This window comes from Malurus melanocephalus, unplaced genomic scaffold, assembly GCF_030028575.1.
Source record: "Malurus melanocephalus ecotype Western Australia unplaced genomic scaffold, MMel_1.1 scaffold_100, whole genome shotgun sequence".
Classification (NCBI taxonomy): Eukaryota; Metazoa; Chordata; class Aves; order Passeriformes; family Maluridae; genus Malurus; species Malurus melanocephalus.
This window is the reverse complement of record NW_026623332.1, coordinates 1,280,350-1,293,846: the sequence shown is the minus strand read 5'-3', so window position 1 is coordinate 1,293,846 and position 13,497 is coordinate 1,280,350. Positions and strand designations below refer to the sequence as shown.

At 38.4% G+C, this 13,497-nt stretch overlaps 1 protein-coding gene across 1 annotated transcript in view; it reads right to left on the bottom strand.

The window, feature by feature from the left end:
• Positions 1 to 13,497, bottom strand: part of CEP85L (centrosomal protein 85 like) — a 103,666-nt gene that overhangs the window by 79,300 nt on the left and 10,869 nt on the right. The window contains exon 2 of the mRNA XM_057368981.1: positions 8,200 to 8,361. Coding sequence (XP_057224964.1) covers positions 8,200 to 8,361 — 162 coding nt within the window. The remainder of the gene's footprint in view (positions 1 to 8,199; positions 8,362 to 13,497) is intronic.

The window sequence follows — 13,497 nt, the reverse complement described above, 5'->3', positions numbered from 1 at the left end:
CCAACAGAAAAACAACACCAACCAATTTCCCCCCAAAAATACATAAATGACAGAGAGTTAAATTAGTTAAACTTATTCGCCACACTTTTCCTGGTAGTAGCTGACAAAATAAGGGCCAGCAACACAAAAATTATGGCTTGGTAAGTTCAGGCTGGACATTGAGGAAAAACTGTTCACAAGGAAATCCCATAGCACTGGAACAGATTATTCAAAGAGGCTGAGGCACCTGTGAAGGTTTTCAAGAATCAGCAAGAYAAAGTCAAGGCTGACCTGGTCTGTATTGGTGATGATCCTACTCTGAGCAGAGGGCAGGAAGCAGACACCTCCAGCAGCCTTTTCCAAACTACATTTCTATGATTCAATAGCATGAAAATATCCAGTGCAAATTATTGCTCAAGGCTGCTAAAATCCTTATTAATTCTGCATTTAAAACATAAGAATTAAACTATTTGCTTCCTAGTTTCACATGAGCTAGGCTGTGGCATTTAAATTATCAAGTACCAGCTAGGTTGCAAGGAGCCAACCTACAACCACATAGAATTTGTCACTGGCTTTCAGGACCAGGTGTGTCTTTTATTTAAAAGATCAATGCCATGTCCCATCTGTACTATTATCTAGCAAGACAAAAACAAATTTTTTTCCACTTCCATCCCCTTTTYAGGGCCATACCATCAAAGGCACTATGCTGTGATCTCAAAATGGGAAGGTCATTTCTTCTGGGACACTAAGCTCATGGGAAAAAAAAACAAGAACCTCTGAAATTCATTCAAGCTGTTAGCAACATCCTTATAMACTTTCTGTTCAATGCCATCAGAGTTTAAAAAAATGCAGTCATATTGAAGAACAAGGCATAAATTGTAATGCAAGAACAGTTAACAAGGAGGGAGATGGTAATTTATGTTTATGTCATTCATAAATGTAACTAATTCCTTCAAAGCATACTTGTTACCACTTTTTCTATTTACAAGGATTAAGTGCCTGGAAAAACAGCAGCACCAAGAACAGGGAACAGAAGAGGGTGCAATTCCTGAACATCRCAGGAATTCTGGAAACTAAAGAAGAAACTGACATAAAATTAGAAAAGTTGCTCCTGTATCTTACCTGGTTTTCATTGCTATTACAAAAACTTAGAAAAAGCTGCACAGAGGACTGATGTCAGAGACATTTTTTGCGTTAGAGGGAATAAAACACATTGCATTTTGTCCTGCAAATCATCTTTCTGCCTTTAAGAACACACTTCATTTTATTCCTACAGAYACCTAAGTTGCCTTCTGCTATTTTTCTGATCTTGCTACTTAATAGACATTTTAAAAACAATATACACAYACAGAAAATACTGTTTAGATGAATACAACCAACATTTCCTACTAGGGAGCCTCAGAAGTGTTTTTCTGCAGAAAAAGCTTCCTTATTCACTAAAAAACTGTTTGTTGTGTAACTTGTATTTACTTACATAAGCCGAATAAGGCATAAACTTTTTAACCCATTGTACTGGATAACTACAGTAGAAGAACATGCTCCAGGGACAAAGAAGTGACCTCTGTGTAGCTGACAACACTTCTACAAAGCTGACTTTCATGACTGCCGCTGACACAAATGCAATCATTGTCAGAGGAAAATCTTATCTGTCAGTCCTCTAAGAGGAAAAAAATAAAAACCCCAAGAGATTTCTTTTACCATGTTTTGCATTGGGAAAAACCCACACCAGTTTCCTTTCTAAATTTGATGAGGTAAGAAGCATTTAAGATTATAAAAATRAAAGTACAGTTGTAATAATAATAATTGCTTCTAAAACAAACCAATCACAGTTCTCCAAGTAATTTAACATATTAAAAGAAACAAACCTGCACGTATTCTGCCTGAAAAAAACAGGCCAGCTGTTAATGGCACTTAGGTGAGGTTACTGCAAACAAATGCCCCATRAGCAGACACAGAAGCATTCTTGAGCCTTAACCCCCTACCCTTCCATTACCAGTCCCCACTATTCAGACAGTTTCTTTCTACCCCAAACCTGGCATAACTAATCAGACCTGTCATTTGCTTCGTATTTCTCACTTCCTCTTACAGACACCTAATTCCCCTAATGTGAAGAAAGTCAGAGATGAAGGAAGTGAGATGGAGTAACCATGCTTCATGAGCAAGTGGCCTCTGCACATTGTTCTTCCTCACTGCTGCCTTTATACTGCCAAAACTGATGTCAAAACTTCATCTGACTTATCACAGGAGCTCACAGAAACACAAGCAAGGCCCTGAAAAAGGTTCTCTGTAACAGTGAGCTTTTATGTTCTACTTAAAAAGGTATTTTTACAGAAATTACTTATTATCAGTACATTGAAATCCTAGCTAAAATAAAGGATKACATTAAATACATTAACTGGACTTTACACTAAGGAAGAAGTTTAATCTGTGCATACATTTCAGTAGAAACAGGTCAGCTGAATAAAGACTAAGAGTGAAGTATAACCCCTACAGAAACGGGTCTTATAACACTGTTAAAGAACAGAGATTTACAAACTTTTCTATGGGGATACAACCAGTMTGCTCTGTCAAGCCCCAAGCTAGAACTCCAGGCAGCAGCAACAGGTTATTCCTGGCTACAAGAACCCGTGTCTTGCATCCCAAATGTGTACAGTCTGTCATTAAGTGTACTATACTGTCTGTAGCAGAAAGGATTAAAAATTAGTCCTGTGATTTCTTCAGATAAGGCTGCAAAGGCTACCTGAATATGTAAATTAAATATTGACTAGCTACAGAATGTTTCCAGTGTTCAAAGAAAAACCGTCTAAGGCTACAACTGTTCTCGCTGTTGCTTTCCTGAAACTGATCTCACTCACGCTTGTCTTCCTGAGATCCTGAGCTACAGAGCTGCTGAATGCAGGCCAGAGTTCTCTCTGACATTACAGTAGCAAGGAAAAGTGAAAAATCGTCCCTGAAATCTCTCAGCAAAAATGCATAATGATTGGCATGCCCAGGTCTCAWGACATTAACCCAAATATGGGTGAGATAATTTGAATGATGCTTCTTATTTTCTCATCAAAATAATACTCCATACTCCAAAAATACACATTACAGGACATTAAAAACAACTACCCCCTATTTCACCTAAGCATGATGCAAATGACATAGAATAAGAGACAGAAATTATACAATGTTTCCCTGGGAGAGAGGTAATTTCCTTCACAGCAGCCCCTATGGTGCTGTTTTGGTAACTTACACAGCACCAGGGCTTCTGCCACCCCATTGAGGGGGTGAACAAGAGGTTGGGAGAGGACACAGCTGGGACAGCTGACCTGAAATACCAAAGAGATTCCATACCATGTAATGTCATGYTCAGCAATGAAACMGAGGGGCAGGTTTTTTCCAAAGTATTTGTTGCTCAGAGACTGGCTAGGCATCAGTCTCCTGGTCATGCTTTTACATCACAACATTCATTTGCTTTTTCTTTCATTATTAAAGTGTTTTTATCTCAACTCTGAAGTTTGGTTTCTTTTTTTTTTTCCTTGGTTTTTGCTCTTCTTATCCTCTTCCCTATCCCACCATCTTAAACATATACATTCTGATACAACTCAGTGACAAAGCTACAAAACATGTATGACAGAAACAACTTTTTGCACAGTAACCAAGTGAATGACGCTAAATTCTAAGTAAGCAGATCTTGTTTTCACWTGAGTTATTGCCAATTTGAACAACTGAAGWAAKTTTTTGAAAAACAACTACTGATGTYCGCCGAAGGCAAAATGCACCAAGTTCATTGTGCAGAATGCTCCCACTAACAGAGAAAAATCCTGCTGGTATTTATGTGAGGAAAATTGAGCGTACTGTGAGAGCTTGTTCCTATGCAGAAACTACCACAAAAGAAGGCAGAGTATGAAGTTACAGCAGCAGCTATTTCTCCTACAGAGCATTCATATGTGAAACTAGTAAGTGCCTTTAGTTTAGTTCAACCCAGTTTCAAATTCAGAGTACACAAGTTAACATGGAGTACGTCATTGTCACTTGAAGCAATTCCTCTGTCTTGTTTCAATAGAAATTTATTAACATAATTTTTTCCTATTCATTAAATCCTGGTTATAGGCTACCAGAACCTGAAATAACCCTTAATTTTTTTTTAATCCTAAAACCCCCAAAAAATAAACAGCCAGGCTCTGAGTATTAATATTTATATTCCCCTCAGCTACACACCGCATTCTAGCAAGCAATGGTGATACCACTTATAAGAACTAGAGTCTAATACAGGCTAAAGTGAAGTGCACATTTCTGATTGTCAGGGCAGATAATATTGAAGCAACACAATAACTCTGACTTCAGAGGGCTGGACATCGCTTCACAAAGTGAGACTTGGCAAGCACAGAGGAAGGAAACAAGGAAAAATGCCTCCAGCGTAATTATTTTCTACCCTCCAAATAATCAAGCTACTTCACCAAACATATGCCAATACTTGCCAGGCTCCAAGGCCATAGAGATTAACCTCAACACAATTAAGATCAGGGACTTCTCTGAAAATCCATCATCTTCCAAAATCACAGAACACAGCAGTGAGCACAGCCAGCAACCAAGGTCTAGGATCCTTGTGCTATTGTACTTCCGATACCCAAACTGAGCACAATCTACATTTGTGACCTACATATTGTCAATGGCATTATTTTTACCAGCATACTGAAATTAAAGTCAACCCCSCTGCTCAAGATACTTCATAATAAGATTTTGCCTCCCGAAATTCAGCTCTGCCTTTCACTCTATTGAATAGTTGTATTTATTAATTTTTCCCCTTCTCCTTCATGAAAACAAAAAAAAAGGTGTTAGAATACCTTGYGTGGGACCTGCTGGAAGAAAGAGTGCTTGAAATAGCAAAACCAAATAACTTTGGTGCTGGGCTTACCAAGAAATGCTACAATTCAATTGAACTAATAAGGGTTTTTTAATCCCGTAAAAAGGTAATAGATCCCCTTAAAAATTATAGACAAGAGACTCCCCTGGGTCTAATATTAAAATAAATTCCTAYTCTATCAGCTAGCTGTTCCAGAGGAGTTGTTGGGGAGCTTTTAGAAAACAGGATTTTTTTTTTAAGTTGAACTAGTAGAACATCAATTGATAAAGAAGTAGTAACTGATTCTCTGCATCCAATCTTTCTCTTCCAGGAAAGCTACATTCTATGAATTTTCACAYCTATTCATTTGCAACCAGAAATGTTAAATCATGAATTGCATTTAAGAGTAAGAGAGAAATATCTGCTTTACAACAGGCTTTCTGCTGCAGAACAAGCTTATCTGATAGAGGAAAATGTTTTGGTCTGCAAGAATCATGGTCCCTGTATCCCATCACATCAATATCTAGTTCTTATGCTTCCTGTCCAAAAGGCAAAATTCATAATGTGCACAGGGGAAAGAGCTCTTCTGGGGTTTACAGACCATTTAATTTCTGTCAAGTCCCTGATTCTCTAATTAGGTAACCTAAATAAAAACAGTCTCAAAAATACTTAAAAGATTCTCTTCGTATTTCTTCTGGAAGTGGTGCTGAAAGAATGGTTATACACAAGTATCACAACAGTAATTATAACTGAAGCCCAAAAGCTGATGTGAATCCAGAACAACTCACTGACGGGAAAAAAAATAAAAACCCCGAACACATTAACTGTAGTTTAAACAGATATAAAATACCTTTCAATCTTYAAATGAAGAACACTCTGAATTAAAAGTGTCAGATCTACCCAAATTAACATGCCCACATTTATGGTTTATAAAGTTCTCTCCTCAGCTCCCACRTTGCACATCAACATTGCGCAATTTCAGCAGTGAAACTCTACTGCCTGTTTAATTTCCTAATTTTCCTACCCTAGCACAACATAATATACAATCAACTGAATACAGTTTAACATAAAAGTTTCTTTCTTCTGTCTTTGTCAAAACCCATCTCCCCTCCAAATCCACACAGGTTTGAGTCAAACACGAGAAGCACTTGCCACTATTCTTTAAAGCCTGCATTTTCAAAGCAAATGAATGCTCCTGAAATTAATACGAGTAAGAAAATGATTTTGAAAGAAAATTTAAGATGCTATGAAAAAATCCCAGTAAAAAAGTATTTTAAATGCACCTGATGTCCATTCCCTGCATGAATGTATTTATTAGCAACCATGTATCAGTACAAACTCAGGTGCAACCTTCAGAATTAAAGAAGATGTTAATGCTAATTCTCAAATTAAGTTTTTTTGTTTTTACTGGGCAAAATGGAAAGGAAATAGCWAAGCCACAATTCATTCTCTGAGCTTTGTTAAAAAGTGTAATAATCTGCCGACTTGTGAAAAAATTCCCCTCTGAAAAATCCCCAGGCGCTTCTTCCCAAGCACCACATTGACAGCAGATGGCCAGCATCAAGTCTGCAATTACCAGTCCAGCCTGACAGTCCCACAAGCAACTCTCTTTTCTTTTTGTAGATGTGTGGAGGGGGTAGCTTGAGAGATGCAGACAACTAGGCATCATAGGCAATGACCCTTTTCACTAAAAATATACCTATACAATCAATTTCCAAGTCTGTCATAYGATTCTTCCATTAATCTTCATTTCACCATTAGGTTTCCCTCCTTTTTTCTTTGAYACTGTCTTTTCTGCCACTTAAGTTTTTCAAACAAGGTTTCAGGAAATGCATAACATCAAGGATACATTAGAACTGACTATTGTCAAGCACTGCCRAAGACCAACTGCATAAACTATCTGTTGTTTCAACCTTTCCCCTCTTCCTCTTATTCTCCCCCCAGCATGGTCTCCCCCCACCCAGCCCTGAACAGATAATTCTCTTGCCTGCAGAAGCAAACAGAACATCTGATGAGGAGCTGCTGTTTCATTTCCTCTCTTTCATCCCACCCCTCAAATGGGGAAGCCCTCAAAAGGGGGGAGGGSAGAGCATGGTTTTAATTCAAATGCCGTGTCTTAAAATACTATTGTGTAGCATTTGGCTGAGAGCCACTAAATCTATATATAAATAAACACCATGAGAGTGCTTTATACCCCCTACTTCTCTTGGGAGAAAAAAAAAAAAACAAAACACTTCTGCATTAAAAACCATTTACTATTTCAGTTTTATACCCAATAATCTGAGTAACTGAGCAAAAGCTTTATTTTGCTGAAGCCAACAACTGTTTAGAAATGTAAGGAAGCAGAAAGCAACTTATGAGATCCTTTCCAACTGACAGATGCAACAGAAAGAGGGTGGAAAGGATTTTCTCATGTGCAAGAGAGGCCTGACAGACTTAACAGAGGCATTTGGACCTTTCCTCAGGAATGCTCAGCCCTCCATGGMGACTTCTGTCTTACATTGATTCAGCATTCCTTACTTCATTTCTACTAATTCTTCCTGTTCTTCCTCATTCCAGCTACCCCATTTGAAAAGTTTATCAGGTATAGAAAAATGCTGGAGAAAAATATATCACAATCTTGCTGTCATTCATTACCCATCCTGAAAATCTTACCGAGAAATATGTCCATGCAAGATGGAAACCTCAGCTTTTACTACAGCCTAGTTCTCTCTCATTCAGGTTTAATTCCAGTGACACACTGCATAGGGAGGGTCCAAAGTTATGGAGACACTGCCACCTTAGAGGCTGCACCCCTCCCTGATAAGATCACCTTGGAGTAATCATGATTCAATCCATGATTCAAAAGTTTTGACAATCTTTGAATCCTGTTGATTATTCTCAAAGATCATTRACTACGTGTCAAATGCCATGCAATAAAATGCAAATTCCTTCCCACCAGAAGTGGAGATGAGAACACACCCCATTTTTTTCACAGCTCTGATGAGTAAATTTCTTTGCTGACACGCACTATGTGACACACACAATGAATAYCAGAAGGCTTTGTCCTTTTATCAATTCCCTCAAAAGTTTCTGCTTTTACCACTTGTTTATCAAGAGCTGTAGTACAGAGCAATACTCCTCTGGATAAATCTGGCACTTCTTGTAACTGCAATTATCAAAACATGTAACACAAATACCTCCTTTGTGGCAGAGATGCAAGTTAATGCACACAACTCATGTAGAACTAAATTAATCAACCCTCACCAAAACAATTACTYGCTCCAGCAAGGAAGAAACTGCATRCGCTCAACAGCTTTGCAAAAGTACAGTTAGTTTGGTAAAATCACCTTTAAAATGTTTTGGATTGTTTCTCTCTCAGAAACATGCAAAATTTAGCAGTGTCAACTCACCTTCCACACTGTCAGAACAGGAGGTACCAATCCCAGTGTCCCCGCTGTCCGAAGCTATACTGTGTCTTCTGACAGGATTGTTTTGACTGCTTGATGAAATCGTTGAGGACTGCCACAGGGATTCAGTACCAGGTAACCATCCCACTGAGGAATAATCTGAGCCTATAAAAAAAGAAGCCACAAGTCTGTCATTAGACATACAGTACAAAAGTCAGCAACAAAACACCCGTCAAGATGAAAACTGAATCYTCTGTTTCGTAGTTCAAGCTTGAGCCAGGCTGTGTCTATGTCTTGGATGGGGATTTTTTTGTTAATTAAAATCCTCTTGCTAGATGAAAGCTTCCCAAAAAATTCCAGCACATATACCTTTACTATACCTTTACTATTTAGAAACATGATCCTTAAACTATTCTTACACTCTTTACCAAGACACTTAGCATACAATTCCTATCCTGGAACTGATTCTTGATTTGCAGCAGAATTTTGCATTGCAAGCCTTCAAATATAAACAGATGAACAAATTTTAGGACAGAAATAAGTTAAAGATTTTGCCAGTGAGATACAGCAATTTTCTACTGTGCATAAACCACATCACCTAGGTGATAAAGCAAGCAATGAAATCTTCAACACTGATATTTAAAGTAACTCCTTTTGTCGTTGCACACAAATTGTCCTTGTGAGACATGTATCCATCACCTGGTTTGCTTCATTTTGGTTATTTTTTTAAATTTAAATAATCATTAAAATATTACATTTTAAAACACAATTCAGAGAGCAAATAGTTCCTCTGTTCAAGGAGTTTTTAAAGTAGGCCACACATTCTCACAGTCAACCTCAAGGGAACATTTATCAGAGTACAATCCCAAAAGACCATTACAATTTCCAATAGCCAATATMWAAATCTGAGCATTGTTTAAAGGCASAATACTGATCACCACATTCATACTCTGAACCAGCAGTGGCACATAAAGAACCTTGGAAAATAAATGGCTGCTCTTCATTTATATATAATCACATACATATACCCCCTCCAGCAGTTTGCTTTGTATAGAACTTTCAGCAGGAAATGACTCATGAAGAAGTATCAGCTCACATATAAYGTCTCTTATGCTACATGCCATTATTTTTAGATCATATAAAAACTTTCAGCAGTGTCCAWCCAAAGTCATAACAGCAATTTGCCTCTGCAATGACATCTGCTATTTCCAGCTGTACTTGTTTTCCAGTAAATTAAAATAGTTCAGAAAACAATGCAAAAATGAATATATGTGGGTATATTCATAACCTGGCCCCCACATATATGGATACACACATGCTCCCCATACAGCAGCCAAATCACTAGACCTACTAGCCAGAGTGGTAACAGCTGCTTGCCAAGCCACTTGAAAATTGAGGAACACAGTAAGTACTTACAAAGTAAATGCCTCACTGCATGTGCTATTTAACTGCAACATGACATGTAAAACAGTCTACCTTGTGTAGGTAGGTTCATGAAGGTCTTATTTAAGGATGGCTGTTCATCTCATTTGCTTCAACTTCATTCTCCGTTGAGGTTACCGCCCCTTCTTTCCTTTAGCACATTTGCCTACCTTTTCTCACAATAATTCCAAATCACCCAGTTCTCCTTCCCCTTCATTCTGCTTCAGCTATGCMTTGTGCTAGGTATTTCCTTCCCTTCCTTAAACTTAGTTTTTCCTCTCCAAAAGTCTCTCRACTATTCCAGTGAGTATCTTTCAAGTCCAAGGGCGAGGGGGAGACGAGAGGAGCCAGACGTGAACACAGGCTCACCAGTCACACCCAGAGAAGAGGTCCCAGCCAAGATTCTAAGGGAATAACACTCTAGKTGTCATTCTTGATACCACCCTCTCTGTGTCATCATCTAATGTACYCAARTGTGAYAGTTTTGCACACAGCTAGTGGGAAACTGGGGCATTTCTTCTTCCCCTACCATCCAGCATATTTTTCATTAATGCCCTGGCTTCTTTGGGAACACTAATTATACCATCCCTCCCTCTGAACACGGCTACTTTCCACAAGAATTCCAGTTCACCCTTCTCAAGCTGCATCTAGCTATTCCAGCAGTAAAACTGACTTATGGAAGGCCAAGCTAATTAAATCAGAGGCAATTCTGATTTAGGAGATATTTAAAATACATTTATAGAAGAGAAATTTAGATTGATTCACCTTTTATTGTGCCCTTTTCCACTATACAGCTCTTTGGTGACATTTCAGCTTTTAGGGTGTTAAAAAGGTGTTAAAAAAATGAAGCAGATAATTTAAAATGTAGTAGTGATAGCATTGACACAGCATTACGTGTCAAACCCTTTAGATGTCTTGGTTACCCAAATGCTCAGCACAAGAACCTACAACCATCCATATGCAAACCCCCAAAAGGGAGAGGTACTTTTCACTCTGGTGGAACTTCGAGGAATAAAACCTAAAAATACCACAGAACAAGAGTAATTTAAGRAAGGACTTTCAGAAGTCACCTACTCTAACCTTCAGCTCCAAGCAAGATAATTAGATCTGACTGCTCAGGGCCCCATCCAGCTGAGTCTTGAACAATCCCAAAGACACAGATTCCACAACCTCTCTGGGAMGCTTCTTCTAACACGTTACCACCCTCTGTTCAAAGAAAAATTTCCAAGCATCTCAAGAGTTTCTCATGTTCCAAACATATTGTTGCAATATATCTCAAGATGCAACAACCCAGTGCAACTAGACCTGTTACCAAACAGGGTTAACACACTAGAGGGTTCAGACAATCATTCCCATCAGGATCTCAGCAGGTACTGTAGGTTGAGAAAATAACAGGCACTACAAAATACCCTGCTATAATCTGTTCTCAGTTTTACACCTACACACAGACAACCTGGGGACACACCAAGTCCTCCATGTGTGGTACTGAAGCACTGGTCCAGGAGGACATACTGGCACATCACAGAATTAATGCAACCTTGCACCTAAAGGCAGTTCATCATCACTAAGTTAACTCATGAAGCCTGATCCTTGAGCTAGTAGGCCTGAAGAGGTAAGTACTGGTACACACTCATAGCTGCACGCAGATCAGCATGAGAGAGGCAAGATTGAACTCAGTATCATAAACAGCCAAATACAAGCACCAAGATAGTGGAAACAGACCAAATAATCAAGTCTCAACAGTAAGTAACCCATAAAATATGAGGTCTATAAGGTCCTTAGTCCAAGACATTTAAAAATCKATATATTCTTTTTATTATTTGAAACTCACCTTCTGAGCCAAGTCCTGAGGAATTCCCAATCACTATATACCCTGTTCTATGGTCTTCCATCTCCTTTTTGGACAGCTCTCTGCAAAAGCATGATCTTTCATGCAGCAAACTCCCTACACTAAAAGAGCCGAGTGTAAAAGGGGAAGAYACACAGGAGTACCCACACTGCTCAGCCAGCACACTTGCCTCATCCTGCTGCTCYAATCTCAAACATGCCAATCAACAGCCAGTGTCCATCTGCCCAAAATACAGATTAGGGTAAAAAAAGGGTAAAAAAAGCTAATAGAAATTTCTAATCAATATTTGTACTGCTGAATTGTGTATTAGCATCTGTCTATGATCATTCTTTACTGGGTTAGGAAAATCTACCTTTCAAAGTATTCACAAGAAGAGAAAAAAAGTAGTGTCATCCCAGCCAGGCTGCAATTTCCACCAACAAATATGACAAAATATGTGCAAGATCACATAAAAAAAACTTAAAAGGAGCCTTTTTTATACAAACAGTTGAGTGCCTCCTTAAATTTGATCAGTTAAATATACCAACATACTCCTCTGTTTCCAGTCTAGGYATTTAAAACAGATCCCTTTACAACTAAGTATATAAAGTGCAGGAAGTAGATTATTTATTAAAAGGGAACAGTTGTTGAAATTTCACCCCACAAAAACATGTATCTTTTTCTGTGTGTTACAGAATGCTGTCATCTATTGCTGTCAGAAAGGCTGCCAGTTAATTCTGGATCATTACCATTCCTAATTTCCGTGGCATGTACAGATCCCCTATAATACATACACAAAATAATAACACCACCATCTTTACATTTGTTTCCTAATATACTTCTAACATATTTGAATGTAAAGATTGTTATTTGAAGTGACAGCTATGATACTGTTACTTTACCTAGACACTGAATGGAAAGCAACAGCAAAAGGCTTAACTGGGTTTCACAGCAGATACATCCTAAACTAAGAATACTGAYTTTTCTATTCCACACTGTGACTGACATGGATTGTGACCAGAAGTGAATCACCCATGACAGCCAGTGMAAATTTATAGAGTTAAAGGATTCTGAAGGATATCTCACTACAGTACTATCAAAACTAACTATGCAAAGCTCATTCTAGTCATCATGGATGTGACCAGGCTGTACAATCGTATTTCACGCCAGGATGGCACTGAAGTCTGCCTGAAGCTCTTTCAAGGAAAGAGAGTCAGCATTCAGCCCAAAGACACTGCCAAAGTTAATTAGTTTAGCCTCACCATCTGTACCTTTACCCMAAACCCTGCTAATTATGCACCAAGATCACATGACAGTATTTTGAAAGAAGTCAACCCACCTTCAAGCCAGTTCTCCCACACCCATATAATATAATCCACATTCGTATAATCCCCTGACATTGCTGAACTTATTCCAGTTGCATCTTCTACACACACCTCCCTTCTCAGTAAATTCTTCAAGGTGTCATAGCCTGTCTTTTGCTCTCTCTCCCGTCCCCAAAGGGCTGCATAACCACACATCTTTTTAAAAGGAAATGTCTACAAAYAAACTCACAAATGGTCTCTCAATGACCCAGTTGCTGTATTGCAGGAAAAAACTTATTTCGGTTGAAAAGTGTTGATCTTGCATCATACCTGCAAGATCATTACCGCCATAAGATTAAAGAAAATCTCACTCTGGGGTATATTCATGCAGAAGTCTTCACCGAGCATATTCTCTATTTTTTAACTGATGAAAAGACCACAAAGTGAGAAAAGGAAGTGGAGGCAGGGGAACCCAAAATGCTAAAAAGCTATTCCAAAAGTAGACACAAGAGCAGATGTCATACTTTAACACATTTATACAGGGTTTAAAAAAAAASCTGAGAGTCAGCAGTAGAATGGTGTGACAGCAACCTTCTTCACTCTAAGGTGAAGGGAATGATAAGGTGCATTCATTCAATKTGATATCCTGACACAATAAAAAGATCCTGGAATACAAGCGTTCCTTCCAGACACAGGCAAAAAAAAAAAAAAAAATTCCTTCCAGACACAGGCAAAAAAAAAAAAAAA